Here is a 21,775-nt window from a genome sequence, read left to right on the forward strand (position 1 = left end):
GTCTTATAATGAGCGGAAAGGAGATACATTATGTAGTTTAACTCCAGGATAAACATTTATCTTGCACGAGAGAAGAAGATTAACAAAAGTGTGCAGGCATAGACGGAAGAGTTTATGTGAGGACCAAAGAGGAAGGAGGAGGACACTCACTCCTCCTCAATAATGTATATTATTGTATTCTAATTATTGATGCATGAATGTGTTCATCACTTTAATGTTGCAGCTGGTTAAGGTGGAGCTCATTTTAATGACTTTAAGCTGCTGGGTATCCTGTTGGAATAAAGTAATTGTTAATTATTTAACTGCAAAGTAGTAATGTGTTTTTGATACCTTTTTGTATTAAATCATACCGGCATGTTTGCTGAAATTGATTGGATGTGCCAAAGCCCCACCAAGAAAAAACTGGAGTGTACCTATAATAAAACCTACCTGTCCTCCGGCACACCCACGCTGGAGCTCCGAAGTCACGTTCCTCCATCCTCTTTAGGTCAAAAAAAGGAAGAAATAAAAAACAAAAACTACATTTTACATGTTCTTAATCTTACCCAGTTCCTCCTCACCTCTGCTGCTCCCGGCTCAGAGCAGCAGGGCTCGGTCAGTAGAGAGGAAAAGTGTGCCAAGATGAATATTTAACGACACCGCTATTCTTCAGCGGCCTGCCGGGGGCTTGAGTTCCACACTCCCAGTGAGAAGTGATGAGCACCGCGGGTGGGCCCGTGTCTCGGTTGTAGGCTACACGGTGATACACACTGATGTGTACAGTGGTAAATAAAAGGTGGGTAAAGTTAAATATAAACGTGAATGTGATTTGAGTTATATATATCTGGTCCTTTTTAGTTTTACAAACTGCCTGTTTTTTAGCCTAACGGTCGAATGATCTAGCCATGCTTAACTCCTGTAACCTAGGTAACGTTAGAATTAGTTACCTAGCCTTAAAGCAGCAGTGGGTAGAAATGGAGCGAATATGATTTTAAAAAGTTATTTTTTTATAAAATGGTCACTATATCCTGACAGTAGTGCATGAGACAGGTAATCTGAAAAAAAAAAAAAATCAGTGTCCTCTGATTTCCCTCCAGTGTCCTCTGGTGCTCCTATAACGGCATCAGACGGTCAAACTAGGCAGCGCTGATCAAATATGAATTAATATTGTGTTACTGTAATGCCTATTTCTCGCCTCAAATGTTTTCATAATCATCTTGTAGTGTACTGTTTAGCTGTAAAATGAGAAAGTTTGTGACGCCGGCAGCCATGTTGAGATCAAGTTAAGGAAATACCAAGCACTGCCCACCAGCCGGAGCTCAGCCAATAGGAAGGCTTCTCTCTCTGAACTGACCTGTGATAGGCTAAAGTCTCACGTCACTGGCTAGATGTTTTAAAGGTCCCATATTATAATTTTTTTTTTTTTTATTATAAAGCAGGCTTAAGTCCTATATAAATACTGTGAAAGTATCAAAACACTCAATCCACAGGGAAATACACACAGCCCGTATCCAGAAACTCTGCAGTTGAAACAAGCTGTCAGGATTTCTGCCCATTCGTGATGTCTTGAATATACAATATTTAGACCCTTGACACAATTTTAAACGTAAACATTCTAAATGTGTCTCAGATTTCTTCCTGGTTGCAGTGTATGTGAATGTCATCAGCTGACAGGAAGTACACATGGACCCAAGCTGTTGCCTAGCAACGCAATTCTGTTGCAATTCCGTCAAAAAGCGCTAAAAACGGAGCGTTTCAGACAGAGGGTGAATGCAGGCATATTCTGGCTGATAGTATGAGGAAAATAAAGTTTTTTTTGAACATTAAAGAATGTAAACGTGTTCTCATAGAAACACAAAATACAAGTATGACCTGAAAATTAGCGTAATATGGGGCCTTTAAAGCCTGAAAAACAGAGCCATGAGGAGGTGCAGAAGTCTAACATTACAATATGCTGAAAGGTTATTATGGATTTTTTGTTTTTTTTTGCACAATGATGCCAAAAACATTCTGCCTACTGCAGCTTTAAGTTGAAAAAAAAAAAAGTTGTTTTTCCCTCCACTAAGTTACCTGAATGTTGACCGGATGTTTAGTTAGTGGATATGTAACTATTTCCTGTCATCCGGACTGTGTAAAGTGTCATGAAGACGCCTCTCGAGGGATAAATACAGCGCATATCGGATGAAGGTGAGAACATGTCCAGTTAAAGTGTCCACATTGATGAGCAGTCCTCGTGTTGTCCGCCAGATGGACCCGCCTGACTACAAACAACCATCAGAGAGCCTCAAACTGCTGCAGCTCCACTGGATTCACTCCATAACCCAGACGACCTTGCCGTCTCCCCCACATGACCGGCTGGCTGCCGGTATCAAAACAGGGTTTGGCTTTGATATTGAACCAACTGTGGAGAGAGACACGATGCAAGACCAAGCTGGCTTTTCTGTTTTTTTTAAGAAGAAAAAACAAGCCTTTGGCTACGTTTGATCTATTTATAGAGCTGTTCCTGAAACAGCCATTTACATATACTTTATCCAATAGGCACATTGGCTGTGTTTTTGGGGGTTAACACACTTAACATAGTGTTGATATTCTGCAGCTGGCAGCCAATGTCTTGGTCAGTGCAGGCAGCTCTCCAACCTGCCAGCTGGGTTTCTAACCAAAAACCAGGTCACTGCTTTTATTTTTTTTGTCCACTGTGACAGCAACATAATCAATTACTAGGCTACTTAAACAGCTGCTTGAAAATACACCGACATATATGCAATTAAATAATTAAAACTCTCTCTCTTAGTCATACTATAAATTAGAATAAATTAGTGTTTCCCAGTCTGGAGGTCAAGACTCCCTTAAGGGGTTGTGAGAAGATAAACATGCTCGGAAAGCAGAAAACTGACTTTCCTTGTTTTTTTATCTCTTCTAAATTACTGGATGGTTTTACTTATTCACTATAAAACTAGGGCTGTCAATTAATTTCAATATTTAATTGCGATGAATTGAAAATGAATAACACCATTTTTTATCTGTTCAAAATGTTCCTTAAAGGGAGATTTCTCAAGTATTTAATTCTCTTAGCAACATGGGAGTGGGCAAAAATGTATGCAAATGTATGTGTATATATTAATTATTGGAAATCAGCTAGCACATAACAATGACAAATATTGTCCAGAAACCCTCACAGGTACTGCAATTAGCATAAAAATATGCTCAAATCATAACATGGCAAACTCAAGCCCAACAGGCAACAACAGCTGTCAGTGTGTCAGTGTGCTGACTTGACTATGACATGCCCAAACTGCATGTGATTATCATAAAGTGGGCATGTCTGTAAAGGGGAGACTCGTGGATACCCATAGAACCTATTTACATTCACATATCTTGAGGCCAGAGGTAAAGAGACCCCTTTGAAAATGGCCATGACAGCTTTTCCTCGCCAAAATTTAGCGTAACTTTGGAGCGTTATGTAGCCTTCTTCGCGATGAGCTAGTATGACATGGTTGGTACCAATGGATTCATTAGGTTTTCTAATTTCATGATGCCTAACTTTAAAACTGAGCCTGCTACAACCTCGGTAAGAAAATTAGTGGCGTTAAAATGAATTTGCGTTAACGCGTTAACTTTGACAGCCCTATCTAAAGCATATTTCAATGAAACAAAGAAAAAATGCCTCTTTAATGGTTGAACTGGTCACAATCGGTCAACCAGTGCCAAGGGGCAGCAAGTAGACATGATTTCATTTTAAGGAGTGACATGCCAAAACGCCTGAGAACCACTGGATTAGATTAATGATAGCTGAGGGCATCACTCTTTTTCTTTCTCTGTGTTTTTTGTTGTGTTTTTACAGAGCTACAGGGGAGTATAGCTGTAGTATAGCTGCTCTCTGGGAGCAAGCCTTACCTGAATTATGTGGATTTTTTGACGGCAGTGTTGCAACCAGGAGTTGCTGCTAGAAATTGTGTCCCCCTGACAACAGCTTGCTTTAGGGCGCTGAAACATTAAATATCTATAATGTTTGGCATGTTCCATGGCCCCTGTCTAGCTCTGGGGACTGTGAATCATTCAAGGAAAGTAATGGCTTCATCCTGCAGGCACAAGCTACTTTTTTTCCGAATAACATAATAAAGCCTTGTTTCAGGAAGGTGGTGATGTTTGTCAAGGAAAATGTTCCAACAGGTGTCGAGCTAGACCTGCATTTTTTGAGTACAGAAATATCGGAGAAATGTCAGTGATAAGTGGAACGAAGAGTTAAAATGTAAGTAGCCTAAACTTGCAAAAGAAATGCCAGTACCGGTGAGGTGAAAGCAGAAAAATTAGCTCCGACTCACTGCCTCCGAGCAGTCGTGAGCTTTCCCACTACCAGGCTCTGCTGGTCGGACAGCAGGCAACAGATTGGTGAGCGGATCACCAACGTTATTTTTTTCTCCTGAAGGAGCCAGCTGAGTCGGGAGCTGAAACAGCTGCTCCGAGACACCCGCCCTCTGCAGCAGGTCAGAGGGAAAGCTCCCACTGGGACAGAGAGACCCGTGCATGTGTGTCTTTGTCTGTGTGGTTAAGAGAGCAAGAGAGAGAAAACACAAATAGATTGATAGATAGTATAGATAGATATGGAGAGAAACAGAGTGTTGGAAAGACAGAAAAGCAGCAGGGTACATGGATAGGCCGGATAGTGGAGGATAGCGTGGCTGCTGGACTAGCGAGAGCCCCGCTGAGCGTCCATCAGTTTCAAATAATCCCTGCTGCTGCTGAAGTGTCCTTGAGTCACATTTTGAACCCCTTCCTGTTCAGAGACACACCTGACTGCTGTTGCACTCCAAACTACAGTGGATTTGTTCCTGTCACTCACAACAATTGTACTTTTTTTTTCTTTTCTATTACCTACAGCCCAACCGAACACCTCAGCAGCAATGCTACAAGCATGGACCCAACCTGCAGAATCCACAATCCACACATCCAATCTCACACCCACTCCAAGATGGAAATATAGTAAGCTGTGTGTTCCTATGTTTGTTGGTCTGTATGTGTGTGTGAGGGTATGGGTTAGTTGACAATGACAAATAGCCTTATAGAGGTTAAGAAGCTGCATTTGTGGAATATTACATAAAACGTCAGAGGAATGTACAGCAGCAGACTGTATTTATGGACTTGCATGAATTATAGAAGCCTTACAGGACACAAATGTCAAATATTTGTATTAGGGAAAGTCGCACAAAGCTTCGAAGTGCTGCAAAGAGCAACGATGGACATTAATCTAAATATGAACAAAAGACAGCAAAACCTACTGTTATCATATGCTTGACTAAATGAAAAAATAAACATTATAGCCATGTGTGGACCCATGGAAACATATCTTTATACTCTTCTCTGCTAGTCTAGTGCCATAGACATGCACTATACATTTAGTCAATGACATACATGTCAAATACAGTACAATACACATGGAGTGCTACATCGCCATATATAAGACATTAGAAAACGGGTTGCTCAAATCAAGCAATCGCCAAGCAGCACAGCAGCTATCAAAGTCATCCTGCTGACGCTGGACAGATTATCAGTGGTTGCACAATAAATGGCAACATACAATAATATAAATCAATATAACACTAGCCTGTGATGAAAAAAGAAACGTGCTAGCCGCTAGTGTACGTTCCATAAAGACCACAGTTCTCGCAGCCGCCTTGGTACGTGTAGGCAGAAGGGTATCTTGTATGATGAAGTCTGGTTTGGATTTTCAGGGGATAATATGTTTGTCATACTAAACTGCTTTATACGGAACATATAAACATGTGTTAATTACATATGCAATACATGCAAGTATAGAGCTACAATCGTGTTGGAAAAAATACATACATATAATTTGACAGAATTAATGAGAGAAATGATCACAGCATTTATATGGGCAGAAATATGTGTCACTAGAAACCGAATTTGAATAATTAATATTTGAATCTCAATTGCCCAAATTGAACAATTGCATTAAAAAAATGAATTTGAATCACATAATTTGGATTTGTTTTGTTCTGTTTAGTTTGAATAATTTCATTGAAAACTGAATCTGAATAGCAGAATTTGAAATTTAATTTATTAGTTTGGAACTGAATTCCAATAAATCTGAAACTGAATGTAATATTATGAAACTGAATTCAGTTGCTCTGAAACTGTATTTGATCTGAGACGCACAACCGGTCGTCGAGGAAGAGCAATCGAGTGCAGGTTCACAGAACTCCTGGTCCGTGTAGCCTACATTTTAGATAGTTTGTTTATTGATTAAATCCTGAATCCAAAGTGGCAGAAAGGAATGTCCGTCTGAGCAAAATATCACGGCTACAGTAGCTTGGAAAATAGCGATATGAGGCACTAAATTTGAAGAATTTACTGTTTATCAGACCACAAATGAGACAATACTTCGCGAGCTACCGCACCTCGGTTTCAGATCTAGTGAGTGTTTCTAATGACACATATTTCTGCCCATACATTTAAATTATCAAAATATCCACTAAAATATTTAAAATCAGATGCAAATTGAAAATGTATGCTCACCACTTTATATTATAATGGTTACACTTTGTTTTTGTATACCAAAATTTACTCTAAATTCTAAAAATCTGTATTTACTAATGTAAAAATAATTAAGATTTGATCATGTGACAGCTGTTGGTATGTTTCACCTGTAACCATTTAATTAGAGATTGCAACTGTGAGCTAAAAGGGTTTTGTCACAATGCGATTATATGGAGAAATGATAAGAGATATTGCAAGTTTGATTCCAAGTTTGAATCCTGGTTCGACTCCAGCTGTGGATTTTTTTTGCATGGCATCCCGATCTCTGTCTGTTCAACAGTCCAGTAAAGAGGAAAATGCTAATACAATATTTAAAAAAAAAAAAAGGATTCTTGCAGATTACATTTTTTGTATGGGTAGTTTTAATCGCCAAATGTTCAGACATAAAGATAAATAAAACATGAGCAGGGACAGTTTAAAACATAACAAGCTTCATTTTACAACCACCATCAGCTGATACAAAATCTATTTTTAAAAAATCTATGCAAACTTTATAGGGCTTTTATTTCACAGCAGTAGCTTATTAAAGTGCTGCAGGCTCCCGGGGATAAATGAAATTATGAGTCATTTTGTCTTCACATTGAGCTTCAGGAACCTACAGTATATTCAGAGGGGATGAGAGTATACTGAAAGTACAGTAGATATAGGGGATGTTCAGTAGCTTTAACATTAATGTTATATTTCTGTGATATTTGATTGAGTCATTAGATAAAATGCGAGTAATGCAAAGTGGCAATATTTATATTCTCTGCAGGTTTCATAAACTCGCTTTAATTTATTATAAAAATCAATGAACATTCAAAACATTCATTAGATCAAATTCACCAGGATGTGAGAGCAATTTTTTTTAAATGCCAGTTAAACATAATGATACAGCTTAAAGAATTTAACATCTCTGTTCCTCCCGGGTGTTTCGAAAGCACAACAGTGTGAGTATTTCGCTTAGCGCTGCTTCAGATCTACTCCACTCTCGAGTATATGAGAGCAAAGGGGCAACAGAGATGAAATTATCATGTTGTTTTCTGCACAGCAGGTGATTATTTGATCATCAGCAACCACTTGGTTCTGAGATCATGCTTTCATGTTGGGATGGTGCTGTGGAACAGAGATAACACCTGTCTTGGCACTCAAAATCACAGAAATGGAATTTATGTGAAAGCTGATGCATCTCATAAGCCTATTAGATGAAGCCAAATTACAATTTAAGATCTTTTTAAATAGAGGAAAGTGGGCAGTCCACCCATGGTTGATATTTTCCAATTTAGACACAAAGCGGAGACGCGAGGCAGGGGGCACACCTGTGGTCTCACACTTGCCAGACCTGCTTTTTTGACTAATTGTGCCGCAATTTGAGACATTTATTCACATTATACATGGCGTGTGGAAGACATACAGCTGCAATTTATCAAATTGCTTTCTCTCGCTCGCTGCATACTGATGCGTAGTGAGCAGGCAAGTTCTACAAATTTATATCCAGAAGCGCTGACTTAAACAGACCTGCACAGACCCCCACACTCACAGTGTGGAAAACATTGAGACAAAGCATTCCTGTATAGTCTACAAAGATATATTCAATAAGATGCTTTAAATAAACTTAGCATTTTAATAACCTTAGTGGGTGATGAATTTTAATGTGAAATTTAACATTTGGGTGAGTTTGGATTATTTTGTATTTAACCTTAACAGCCTGCAGTAAAACAAGAAGGATATAATACTATCCTCCAGTGCTCTTTATAAGCTCCTTCTTCACTGTGTAGAAGCTGCAAATACCACGCGTAGCATAAACAAGTGTGGCTGCAAAAATACCTCCAACAAAAGTGAACCCTTCACCCGAATTGATTTTAATGGTGTCATGCATGTTACATTTACTTCAATAATTTATTAGACAAAATATATTGTTGTCTGTAAGCAGTAAGTAAAGGTTAAATAAAGATTGAAAATCAATCCCCAGGAGGAACAGGAGGACATGGCTCGGGAGACAGATGACTTGCTTAGCCCGATGTCACCACGACCTGGATTCAGTTACGCAGTGAGCACTGTGTAGATGGATGGATGGAAATCAGTATAACAGTACATTCCTCGACTTAACTGGACTACATTACTCTTGCTGTTGTTGGCATGGTTTCCATGCTCTCTGCTCCTACATTTCAGAGCCTCAACATTTATCAGTGTAACAATTCTAGAGTGAGACCCAGAGGCAAGATCAGCAGGTAGGAGTAGTAGTACAAAACAGGCTTCACTAGTCAGATAGATAGATATAGGTCAGCAACAGGTAGGCAGTCAGCGGAGGCAAACAAGACCAGAAGGGACCAGGCAGGCAGCCAAAAATCCAAAAACTAGCTGGGTTCAAGTCACTAAAACAAGCAGGTGGGTAGATACAGGAAACAAGGCTGCAATAGACAATCTGGAAATTGACTAGAATTACTGCATGGGCAGGTAGTGTATACTGAGGGGCTGATGGGGTAATGAGGTTCAGGGTATCTGACAGGTTGAGATTAGGTGACCGGAAAAGGCGGGGGCAGTGTCTAAAATCCCAGCAGTACAGCAAACTGAGGGCGCATATTAGGTACTATTGAGACGTACCGTGCCCGTGTATGATTGCCCATTACACATTAGTATTGTTGTTCCGTACCCGAGTACACTTGCGTCATCATCCACATGTATTCATTTATATTGAAATCAGCTGTTCTAGTGACAGAGCATTGAAAAACACTTCATTCAACCTTCACAGAAACAAAATAAAACTGAGTTTGATGTGAAAATATGCCGGCTCTGCACTCTGTTTCCCCCACTGTCTCTCTCGCTGCCCGCTGAGCGGCTCTTGTTCTTCGGAGGCAGACTATTAAACTAGCTATATAAAATAATAAACATCGCGCAACCACATGGCCTACTATTGTTTATATTTTAAGGAACCTCTCACCTGCCTACCTGCTTCATCAATCATGGTCGTACAGCTCAGAGGATGAGATCGGCACATGCTACGTGCAGATACAGATATCGGAGGGGGACCGGCGGCGTTGAAAAAAGCCTGCCCTTTCAAAACTATTCTTTGACTGCTAACGTTACTCACGTTAAATAACAGTCCACTTCCGTGGACTGTTATTTTCCACTTCTGTGGTACAGTTGGCTTTCACACTTGATGCGAACCATACCCAAGTACACATGAACCGTACTCCAGACCACCTTTTCAAGTGGACTCGAGTACGGGTCGACAAACCGTGCCCGAGGACGGTACAGAGCGTTCACAATACTATTTAGTATGCCAGAAAAATATTTTGTATGTCCCAACATAGTATGTCAAATTCAGTATGACAAAAATATCAGGATGTTCTACGTCATACGGTCGCATTTTGCAGTATGCAAGCCAGCACGCTTTTCTGGCTATTTCTGACCCACAATCCTCTGCGCAGCGGATACATGAGCAAGAGGGTCAAAGTTCAAGGTGCAATGTTATGAAGAAGTAGTATGTCCCATTTGTATGCATACTTCATGCAACAGTACGTACTTTGTAAGGGCAGCTGCAGTACGTACTAAAAGTAAAAAGAAAAAGTATGCTATTTGGAACGTACCTTAAGTTACTCTTGCTATTGATGGCAAGGCTTCCATGCTCTGCCCCCCAAACATCGAAATTTACGTTATCACTGTAACAGATCTGTATTGAGACCCAGATGCAAGATCAGCAGGTAGGAGTAGTGGTACCAAAGCCGGCTTTACTAGTCAAAAAGCAGGATATATAGGTCAGCAACCGGTAGGCATGCAGCGGAGGCAAACAAGACCAGAAGGGACCAGGCAGGCAGCCAAAAGTCCAAAAACTAGCTGTGATCAGAGTCACTTGAAGACCGTCAGATTTGGCTGCAATAGACAATCTGGAAAATGACTAGAATTACGAGGCAGTTAAGTCTGGGGGCTGATGGGGTAATAAGGTACGAGTAGACAGGTGGAGGATCAGAAGCACACTGAGGGCAACTAGAGGAATCATGGCAGGCTACTGTAAAATAATAGCAGAGGATGAATGAAAATCAATACACTGTACATTCTTAGACTTTACTCTCACTATTTTTGGCAAATTTTGCAGCCTTGATATTTAGGTATCAGCGTAACAATTCTTGAGTCAGAACCAGAAGCAGAGTCTGTAGATAGGAGGAGTAAAAGAAAAGAAGATTTTAGCAGTCAAAAAGCAGGATGTAGGTCGGAAACAGGTGGGCAGTCAGCGGAGGCAAACAGAACAAAAGGACCAGGCAGGCAGCCAAGGGTCCAAAAATTCAAACATCTAGCTGGGGTAAAAATCTCTAAAGTCTATAAGTCCACACAAAATTGAGTTACGTTTGGTAGAAACTCAAGAAATCTGTTTTTGTGAAGGTGATGTTTGTCCAAAAGACTAGAGAATACCTGGTCCACCTTAACAGTCCACCTTAAGTGAGTCGTAGCATTACACCGCGCTGACAGACCGTATGTGTGTGTGACAACAGCGAGCACGTGATCAAAAAATGATTTTATTATAAACATTATTTAATAATTATATGCTGAAATAGCATATCATGGTTTTAAATAGGTTACTTGCTGATTATTACCTAATTACCATGAAATTTGCAGACCTGTAAAATGTGGTGTTACACTACTTTCCTTAGTTAAAGTGTCTGTTGTGAAAAAGGCTTATTGATCAACTTAATTAATAATCAGATGAAGGTGATCACCTGTTGCACCACGATTAAATCCATTGGTTGGTGACAGTTGTTATTCTGTCTGTTGGAAATGGCCCTTTTCCTCAGATTTCTACAGACTGACTTTGATTTCTCATTCGGCTGTTGTATCATATTTATTAGTCAAATATACTTCTCTATTTACAGCAACTAAACAATTAGTGTGAAGGGGAGAACCACAGACCAATGATGCACTCAATATCCCCCACATCCCACACTCTGTCTGTCTCTATGGGGAAGACATGGGTCTCTCTCGGCTCACTACTGGCCTTCAGGTCCCAGTTGGCCACTCATGATGGTCAGTCCACCTACGCCTCTGAGTGTTGTTGCCAGAGGCAGAAATGTACAGGCAACAACAATCAGGATACAGAGGAGAGGGAGCCACCACCATGTACAGTATTTCTTTTGCACATTTTACATATAGCGCACTTACACTGAATTTGGCACACCCATCGTGTAACATTAATATTTTGCGAAACCTGTTTACACTTTCACTACTTTTTCTGTCTCTCTCGCCCCCCTTCCTCTGTGGGAAGAGTAAATGATTAGGTGTAGCCAGGAGCAGCTGGAGAAAGTCAGAGATAAAGTCAAGACACAGCTGGAGTGAGTTCACCTCATTTAGGCGTGACACATTCACTTGTTCACGCACTCACAGACACACATTTCTGCCCATGTTGCTGTTTGGCATGTGAATTCAGCCAGACTAATGACTTAATTGCTGTGTATGTTTTGCGTGTGTATATCAGCATGTTTAACAGGAGAGTTTACCAGCAGTGAGCAGGACTCCAGTGACCGGATGTGGCTGTTAGAGATTTAACATCCGCTCTGCCGTTATATAACTTTGATGAGCAGGCTTTTTTATATGTCCTTCTTCACTGTGATATTCATTACACTTCTGAAATCCTGAATGTAGAATTATCATTGGAACAGGCAATGATAACAACAAGTTGTTAACAATCATGCTCCTCATAAGCAATACAGAATAAGAGATGGACCAAACACTTGGTTTTCATCTGAATTTTAAGCAAAGTTAAAAAAATAAAAGGTTTGTTGGTAAAATGGGAATATGACGTATGACTATAGTAGAAGCTGCAATTCATACGTCATCCTCCAAGCTTGCGCAGGCGCACTCATGCTTGTTTGTGTCTGAGCAGCGGCAGACCGATAAATCTGTTTATCTTTCAGTTTGTCTTTCTAGTTAGATAGCTAGTTAGGTGTAGTTAGCTAGCCCAACTTGTTGAGGGTTTTTATGGTGTTTTCCGGTGTGATCCCATCACAAGATGGTCTCTAGTTCTCATCTAGATTTAATTACTAGCTCTTATTCTAATAAATAAAAAAAACTCAGCCTCTATCTGTCTACCCACTCTTGTTAGATTTGAAGAATGTTTAGTACCTGAGTAAGAGAAGATTTGTTTGTCCTTTAATAAGCATTTTGTTGCAGCTGGCCACCTGTTTGATGTTGAAGATTTGAAAAAGACATATTCCCCACTTGCTGATGTTGATGATTACTCCATGTGCCACATTTCTCAGTTTACCTGCCAGCTTTTCTCACCTAGTGTTGTTTTTGAAGCATTGCATTCCATTTATTCCAGGAAATCCACCGGAGAGGATAAAACTATGATAACTTAGGATAAACTGGACCCCTTTGTTCTCAGGCTAGCCGCTCCATTTATTTTAGAGCAAATAACACATATTTAATTGTTCTATTTTAATAGTTCCCTGCTCCCGGACGATGGCTCATGTGGTTCAGGTGGAGATAGAAGTGACCTCAATAATCATCGCCCAATTTCCAAACTATCCTGTTTAGCACAAATCCTGGAATATCTGGTAAATAACAAATTCAAGTAATTCCTTATTATCTCTGCACCAATCTGGATTTAGATTTAGAACTAATGACAACACTTTTTCAGCCATTACTTTAGTTACAAATAATATATTTTCTGCTTTAGAAAATAAAAACACTGTCAAAAGTATTTGATACAGTTAATCGTTCTTTGCTCTTGAGGAGGTTATGTAGTATTGGAGATGGAAATGGAATGGAAATACAGAAAAAATAAATAAATATAGACCTAGCCTATATCAAAACAATATAGTAAAATATATACAATAGACATTTTTATAGCGTTTTGACTATATATATCATCATATTGCCCAGCCCCATAACAAGCGTACTTATTTTAAGTCAAACCATGATCTTTTCCTGTCTTTTCCTAAACCTAACCACGACTGTTTCACAAAGTTAACCACTCGCAAACCTTCTGCGTCAAGATACTGCGCAAAAAGGCTTCTGCCCAAGCAGCAAAATATGACCAGTAGGGATGAGATCACGTTGGATCACAATATTCTGCATATAACCTTTGTGAATGGAATATAAATATCTTGGCATCTGGCTTGATGAGAAATTTACATTTAAAGTCCATATTGCTAATGGCTTGCTAATGGCTTCTTGTAGAGAAACAGCTTTCCTATGATTAGTAGGAAGAGGATCGTTGAAGCAGTTTTCTTATCAGTTCTGGACTATAGTGAAGTAATTTATGCTGCTGCTTCCATTCTTTGACCCTAGGCTCGGTCTGTCACTCTGCCCTCAGATTCATTACTGGGGATAGCTATAATAATCACCATTGTCTCCTGTATAATAAGGTTGGTTGTTCTTCTCTTGCAGAGGGGCGTAATAAACATTGGTATTTTTTTTATTTAAAAGCTTTTTTGGTAAGATACCACCTTACATCACAATAATACTGGAGTGAAACTTTGGTCCCGATCAAACTCGCTCAAATCATTAGCTTATGCTTTCGGCATGTTCTGATCTTTCAAAGTCTGTCTTTTCCTTTGTGCTCCTGATTCATGGAGCAACTTTGAACACACTTTGAAGATCGATACTTTTCCAACCTATGCACAGTTCAAACCCATGATCACAAACCACTATATATCAATGTGTAACTGTTTTAGCTGAACATCTTTGTTTTAATCTTTTGTTCTGTGTGAATTATCTTTATATTTTATCTTGTTGTGTAACTGCTTTTTGAGGCTACATCCACACTAATATGGTAAAAGAAATGTTTTAAAACGAAAACGATCTCCATCCAGATGAGCGTTTTAGGGCCGTTTCAGAATTAATCTCCATCCTTACTACCAGGCCTGAAAACGCATATCACATGACCATTCACGTACCCTGGGCATACGTGTGCCGCTGTAAACAGGAAGGAGTGCTGGACACGGGAATTGATGCAAAGTGCTCGAATAATAGCTTGCCTCCTGCGCATGTAGGCAGCAGTAGCATTATAAAATGCAGAATTTAACTGCACAACAGCTGCTCACATAGACAACAAGGTCAGCAACGCTTGTAACTTGTTATCCATGTTGAAATTAACCACTGGTGGTCGAGGCTAATGTTGTTTGTTTTCTTCTGGAAAAGGTTCAGGTGATGGGGTTTGATGAATCAGGGAAGGACATGTCATGACTGATAAGACCCAATCAAGAAGCGAACGTGGGTGTCTGCGTCGGTGTTTTCAAAGGTCTCCGTTTCTGTCTGTCCAGACTAAAACCCCGAAGTTTTAAAACTAAAACGGGGTCAAGATCGTTTTCAAATGTCTCCGTCTTAGGGGCTCGAAAACACCGGAGTAGTGTGGACGGCAGGCAAAAACGTAGCAAAAGATGTGCATTTTAAAATGAAAACGTAATCGTGTGGATGTAGCCCGACTTGTCTGTCACTCGACGTCGCTGTAAGTGTATTTTTCAAGTTTAAATAAAGGCTTGAATGAATGAATATACTGTATACTGACACTCCAAACAACTTGTCAGATCGGGATTGGATTTCAAATACAAACGGTTTTAAGAATAACATTACAACTGTCTCCTTTCTCTACAATTGGGGGGAATGCCCACTTTAAATGTGGCACTTTCAAGCCTGTGCTCTAAGGGCTCTTACTAAGTATATTGATTTACAGTATACAACAATGACAGGCTCTGCTGCGCTCTGATGATAAGTAAACGTCTGAAATCTCAATTTACTGCTCACGATTGAGTGAACTATGAAGTGTCCATTATATAGGGAGTAGTGAACAAGGGAGTGATTTCAGACACAGCCCTACAGTTTACTACCTCACACAAACATAACCAGTGAAATCACCACACTTCTGTCATTGTTGTCTAAGGTATTGGAGCCATAATGACACTAACAATGTGACAGTCTATAGCAGCCTGTTTGTGCCGTTCTCCCTGGTGTGGTGTAACGAGGATAATATTGGCCGTTGGGCATCGGAGTACAGAGTGTCACACAAGATTACACAGCAGGTGGCAAACACGCTGCTTTCCATCAGAGACAAATAGTCCCTCTGCAACCATGTTTATATGGCCTTTGCTGATCTCATTGACCAGACCATATGTGCCAAGAAAATGCTGCAGTGTCACCTTACAGAGGTGTGTCTGTCTGTCCGTGTTTAACGCTGCATGATGTAGCCACCCAACTCTCTCCATCGGTGGTCCTTTAGGAGATGCAGCAGATGGACAATATCCTTGCAGAGCTGGAGTTTCCCATTCCGGAGAAAAATGTCCCAAAAACCAGACTGCATGAGATTACAAAATGACCAAACAGAGACTCAGGCTAAGACGTACGAGCACATAAACAGATGCACACCAACACATTCAGTATGAGGGCCCATTTGAGAGAACCAATCATTTAATCCCAACCCAGTCTCCATTTACCCCAACCCCCTACCCCCTATGGGCGAAAAAATTACAATACAGTAAATATAATATACAGACGTGTATCTTTTCCGACATCCACAGATTGATCCACACACACTCATCTGTATTCATGTATGCATGAAGATGTGCGTGCATCAGAATGCCAAACATGCAAACATATGCTGTACATATATAGATTAGGTGTCTCCAGAAACACGTATGTTACAGGATTTCTTATTTTATCACGTCCATTTATTTTAGTTTGAATTGAAGTTATTTCTTGTCAAATCAATAATTCATTATTAACACATTTCTTTTTTCAGATATTTTTTTATTGAGCCAATAATTATACGTTCAGCACACCATTGTGTCAATGTTCATTTCCATTTTTATTAGCATATTTGTAACTGATTAATGAAAGTACATTTCTTGATTATTAAATGCTTGTTGATTATTCATCACTTAATCAACTTATTTGTCTGCTGATTTATCAATCGACAGTAAACTCGTGCACTGCGGGGCGCATGTGAGGGACTGAGCTGCTGAACAACTTACAAGTGATACTGGCACTGGTAACTCAAGGAAATAGAAATTAGAATGACTCAAGGCAAATTTATCTTAAAGCAAACTAAAGTTTGACTGTACAGAAGTTAACTAAATGCACTGCAATTAGAAACTAGTTTACCAACAGCACTAAATAAACTATGAGTATGATTAGGGCTATCGCAATATCCGCATTATTGCAATACCGCGCTATTGACGAGCCAACCGTAGGGGATGGCAAGCAACTGCCACAACCGCTATTTTCCCATTTTTTCTTTTTAAAGTCTTTGCAATGGGAGCACCGCCTATTTCACATACATCCAGAGCAAGTACTGTACCTTGTGCAGATATTTTTACTTTACGGATATTCTGTATCATTGCAACCAGACACAATCAAAGCGTCTCAGCTAAAAATAAAAAAGCTGCCCCTCATTGCTCTTCTGTGTTCTGCATTTAACTATAATCAAGCACTCCATTAGTTTCAAAACCGTCATGTTTGTGATTTAAAAAGCAACAATATAACTATTAATAATCTGACAATAAAGCTTATTTTTATAGCACTAAAATCAGGATAAATTAAGTTATTTGAAAAAGAAAATTGGCAATAAAACCGCATTTCACACTGTTGAGCCAACCATTGTCACCGCAGGGGAAACTTCTTCACCACGACAGCCCTGAGTGTGATGTAGGAAACAAAGACTATGTGTCATCATTTATCTGTATATACAGTGAGTATGAGGTCAAAAGGTCAAACTCAATCAGGAGTGTAAACTATAAAGATGTGTGTGCAGGAGGGTTGGCGGCATTTGAATCAGCTTTGTGGCAGCATATCATGAGACGATTTTTTTTAAATGATGTGTAGATGATTGGAAAATTATCAGTATTTCAGAGTTAACTGAATGTACAATCCATTCCTCTAGCTTCACCTCAAGCCATCAGGTAGACTACTTAATACTCCATTCTTTCCTATTTGCTTTTTCTTTAGATAGCTCAAGGGATGCTGTATTTTTGTAGGTCAACCAGGAAGTTAACATCGCCCTGCCTTAACAAAAAGCCAATGGGATTTTTTCCATTGGGTTTTGGATTATTGCAGAAAATAAACTCTGTGGCAAACAACACCACTTTTATGAATTTTGAATTGTGAATGTAATCACCACAAGTAAAAAGCTAATGTCAGGCTATAAAACAAACTACACCACGGTGGCATGATACACAACAAGGCTGTAGAAGTGGATGAGTCGGCATGATGACGTTTATTAATCTCATTTACCCACTTGTTAGCAACCGCCTTTTTTAAGACACATAAAAGCTTCATAACATCTATTGATGTAATATATATCGTAGAACAACACATTAAAATCGCTTAAGCTTGTGTTAACCACAGATGAATCACTCCGCAACATCTAAAACCCATTCAAAAACCCATTGACTTCCAGACGAGGGAACCAGAAGTGCTAAAACGTTAACTCATTTCTGGGTTTTAAGGCTCATTCCTGTAGCACTATAATTGCTCCCTCTACTTTCAAAATACAAGAGTCTGGTCCCTCTGGTTCTTTTCTTACCCACAGAGGAGCCAATAACGGATCATTGTGCTCATTATTAACCCAATATGCTGATGCCAGCATCCAACCACAGCATTCCCCACCACCACCACCATCACTGGGATAAAGACTCGATCAGCAGCTGGCCGGTGGCCAAGCAGGGAGTTTATTCTATTGTCTGATTATTGGATTCATCCCCATAATCGGGCATTATCCCCAGATAAAGTCCATCCCAATCTAATCTATGTTTGATCAACAACACTAAATGTTTAAGCTACTCTGCTGATTGAAATCATCACATGTACTTTTTCATCAGCTTTTGAGTTGTTCATGTTAATGGAAAACGAGTGAAACGTGTGTGCTTGTGGCTTTTAGGAGCTCAAAGGGGAACCTAAAAATGCATCATTGGAGTGGTATAGTTCAGGGGTAGATATTTGCAGGTTCACATGTTCCATTTCTCACTGGTGTTGATCCTGTGTGCTAAGTGGACAAACAGCCTCACCAACACTGAAAAACAAACAGCCCAGGTCCCAGTTTTGAACAGCTACTATGTTCTGACAAACCTTTAAAGATTTCAGTAAATCTATTTAGAGATCATACTGTAAGATCTCATCTGGAAATGAGCAATGCTTCAATCTCCGTCAGGTTTTTGTTTATTGCCAGTGAGATATTTAATGCACCCTCTGGCTACACTGATAATAGAAAGACCATAAAAAGTTACAGCCTCAAGATGAGCTATTTTAAATTGTTCTGTGTACTGGGCCAATTAGCTTGATTTGGCTACAGCCTCCAAACATTGAAACGCTCTATTGTACCAACTCTTTAGCCTCATCACCCCAAGAATTTAACACCCTGAATATACAAATGGGATTTCCTGTAGCACTGTGAATTTCTGAGCTGTCAAATTGGGTACCAGAGTGTGCCCCGGTGCTTTAAGTGCAAATTAACCAACACACTCTAAATGTGTGCTTCCCCAGATCAACTGGATGACATCATTTCTGCCTATTTTTGTTTGTTGCAGGTTGCTACTCGGGGTGGGTCAGACTGAGGAGTCACTGCACTCTCTGCTCCTCTGTGTGCAATCCTGATGCTGTGCTGCAGCAGCAGTTGAAAGTCTCTGACCTCCATAGGTCAGCTTGTGAGTGCTTGGATGCCCAAGTTAGACTTCATGAAACCTGCAGGTTAGTTCTTGAGTTGTTCTTGTCAATGGGATAGTTTGACCATTTGGAAACTACGCTTATTTGCTTATGTGCCGAGAGTTTGACGAGAAGATTGATACCACTTCCATGTCTTTACAGTCATTGGTGGAAGATCTTTTACTTGAGTAAAGATAGTAATACCACAGTGCAGAAATACTCTGTTACAAGTAAAAGTCCTGCATTAAAACTCTTACTTAAGCAAATGGAGAGAATGCAGAATGGCCCATTTCAGTATCATGTATATTATATTACTGGATTATAATTATTGATGTATTAATGTGACCTTTAATGTTGCAGCTGGTAAAAGTGGAGCTAATTGTAATTCTTTATATACTGCTGGGTAGTTTAATCTATAATAATATGTGATGACTTATTTGTTGATTTATATTTTGTATTAAAAATCTAAATCTGCAAAGTAACTAATGTTGTCAAATAAATGTAGTGGAGCGAAAAGTGCAATATTTCCCTCTGAGATGTAGTGGAGTAGAAGTAAAATCAGAAAAATGGAAATACTTGAGTAAAGTATAAGTACCTCAAAACTGTACTCAAGTACAGTACTAACAGTACTTGAGTAAATGTATTAGTTACTTTCCACCACTGTCTAAAGAAAATATGAAGCTCCGGCCAGCAGCCAATTATCTATCTATTATTACTGGGGGGTTTAACAAAACCTGCCTACCAGCTCACTATTTAACAAGTTCGATCTTGTTTGTGTAATCTGTGCAAAAAATGAAGTGTAAAAACATAAATTTGTGGTTTTACTAGGGTTATCTGCCAGAGTATTTCTTTTACCTCTTCTTCCTTTCACCTTTCTGGCCAGGTACGGTAACTCCTTTGAGTCTCCACTGGTTGGTTGCCTGGCAACATGACAGAGACACCAAGACGGGAAGAAATAGTGCGGCACATAATACCCCGTAACACCGCGACAAGTTGATTTTTACACTTTGATTTTTGTACGGCTTTAGAAGTGCTGGTAGGCGGCTTTTTATCACCATAACACAGAGCCAAGCTAGCTGTTTCCCCCCGTTTCCAGTCTTTATACTAAGCTAACCGTCGGCTGGCTGTAGCTTCAAAAAACAAATAAGTGTATTTCACAAAATTATTTCTTTAATAGGAGTGTTTTTTTGTGTTTTCTTGCAGATGTTTCTCATTTATTTTATGATAACCACCCCAAACATGGATGGACATTTTGCATGCATAAATTTGGAAAGTCAAGTTAACTAGGTCTAGCTCTTATAATATAGATTTTATTTGGCCCTAAATTTATTCAAAGTATGAAATATTCAAATCCTTAAACTTGCCTGTGCTGATTAAATTAAAGTACACTAACTTTATCAAAAAAGTCAAAATGCTATACCTATTTAATGAAGACATTTTCCTATTTATGCATATTTAGTTCACCTATTTCAGTCAGAAAATGGTTCTGGTTTTTGTTGTAAAAATGAGGACGGACTAGATTCACGACCTCACTAAACCTTCAAAACTTTCTAAACCCTTTCTTGCAATTAATTATTAAATTATTGACTGACCTTTTCAAGCTAAGGATAATTGCTAGTGCGGCCAAGTGAAAAAGACACAGCAGTGCATCACTCCCAACTAATTGATTTGGCGGCTGCACACATGAACTTTTCACTGTGATCAGCACTGTGACAGGAAGTAATCACCTATCAATTTCTGAGATGAGTGGGTTTCAAAGGGTGCCTATAAATTTGAATGGGGGTGAAGATTTCTCTAAGGCAGACCCTCGAGAGTCGGCCTAAAGCTCGCCTGAGATCCGAGCGTTACATACAGTACTGCCCCTGTCTGGCTGCAGGAAGCAGTGCCGTCTGTAGGAGAGCTCATTCCAGGTCACCCACTCTCTGTGGGCGAGAGCGAGAGAGGGTGGAGAGTGCAAGAGAGGGAGGGAGACGAAGTAAAAAGACAGACTAGAGAAGGAGAATATCTATAACTCGGTAAATGCCAGCTATCACACCGTTCTGTTCCAGATAGAGAGCCTTGAATAAATTTCTGTTTATTTTGTTGCCATTTATTGACGGAGTGATTCATTTCCTGAGTCTATATAAAGCCATGTACTGTAGCTACAATGTCTTCGCAATGGCAGTGCCTCCGTCGGAGAGAAAAATTAAGAAGATCATTGTATAAAAGACAGAAATTTATCTTGTAGGCTCATCATGCAGTCATCAGGACGAACGCAGCCCACCTACCAGTACTTCCAGTTGCGTAGAAACATTACAGTGAATCATACTTTTTGGGTTTCTATTGTGTTTGCCTGTCAATCAAATTCCTCAGATTGTCAGATAAGCCCTGGTGTGTGCTGCTACGAAGATGCCGATGCATTTTTTAAAACTAGGCAAGTCGGTGTTGCTACCGGAACTGCTGTAAGGTAGCCGATTATGTGAGCGTGACCTGATAATCAGGATTAAGGACTTGCTGTAACTGACTCAAAATGTAAGAAAAATCCACAATGCTATTCTTGAAAACACATACAAATTGATAGTAAAAATACAACCCAAAAAAAGTGTGCCATCAGGTCTTGTTGTCATGGAAACAATGTGCTTCTTACTAAAAAGAT

General features: G+C 39.6%; 1 protein-coding gene across 1 annotated transcript in view; it reads left to right on the forward strand.

Annotated features, from left to right (window-relative positions):
• Positions 1 to 1,760: 1,760 nt before the first annotated feature.
• Positions 1,761 to 21,775, forward strand: part of LOC119484914 — a 24,768-nt gene continuing 4,753 nt past the window's right edge. The window contains exons 1-4 of the mRNA XM_037764095.1: positions 1,761 to 2,344; positions 4,858 to 4,959; positions 19,026 to 19,185; positions 20,024 to 20,051. Coding sequence (XP_037620023.1) covers positions 2,161 to 2,344; positions 4,858 to 4,959; positions 19,026 to 19,185; positions 20,024 to 20,051 — 474 coding nt within the window. The 5' untranslated portion in view covers positions 1,761 to 2,160. The remainder of the gene's footprint in view (positions 2,345 to 4,857; positions 4,960 to 19,025; positions 19,186 to 20,023; positions 20,052 to 21,775) is intronic.

The sequence above is a fragment of the Sebastes umbrosus genome, chromosome 3 (genome assembly GCF_015220745.1).
Source record: "Sebastes umbrosus isolate fSebUmb1 chromosome 3, fSebUmb1.pri, whole genome shotgun sequence".
NCBI classification, from domain to species: domain Eukaryota; kingdom Metazoa; phylum Chordata; class Actinopteri; order Perciformes; family Sebastidae; genus Sebastes; species Sebastes umbrosus.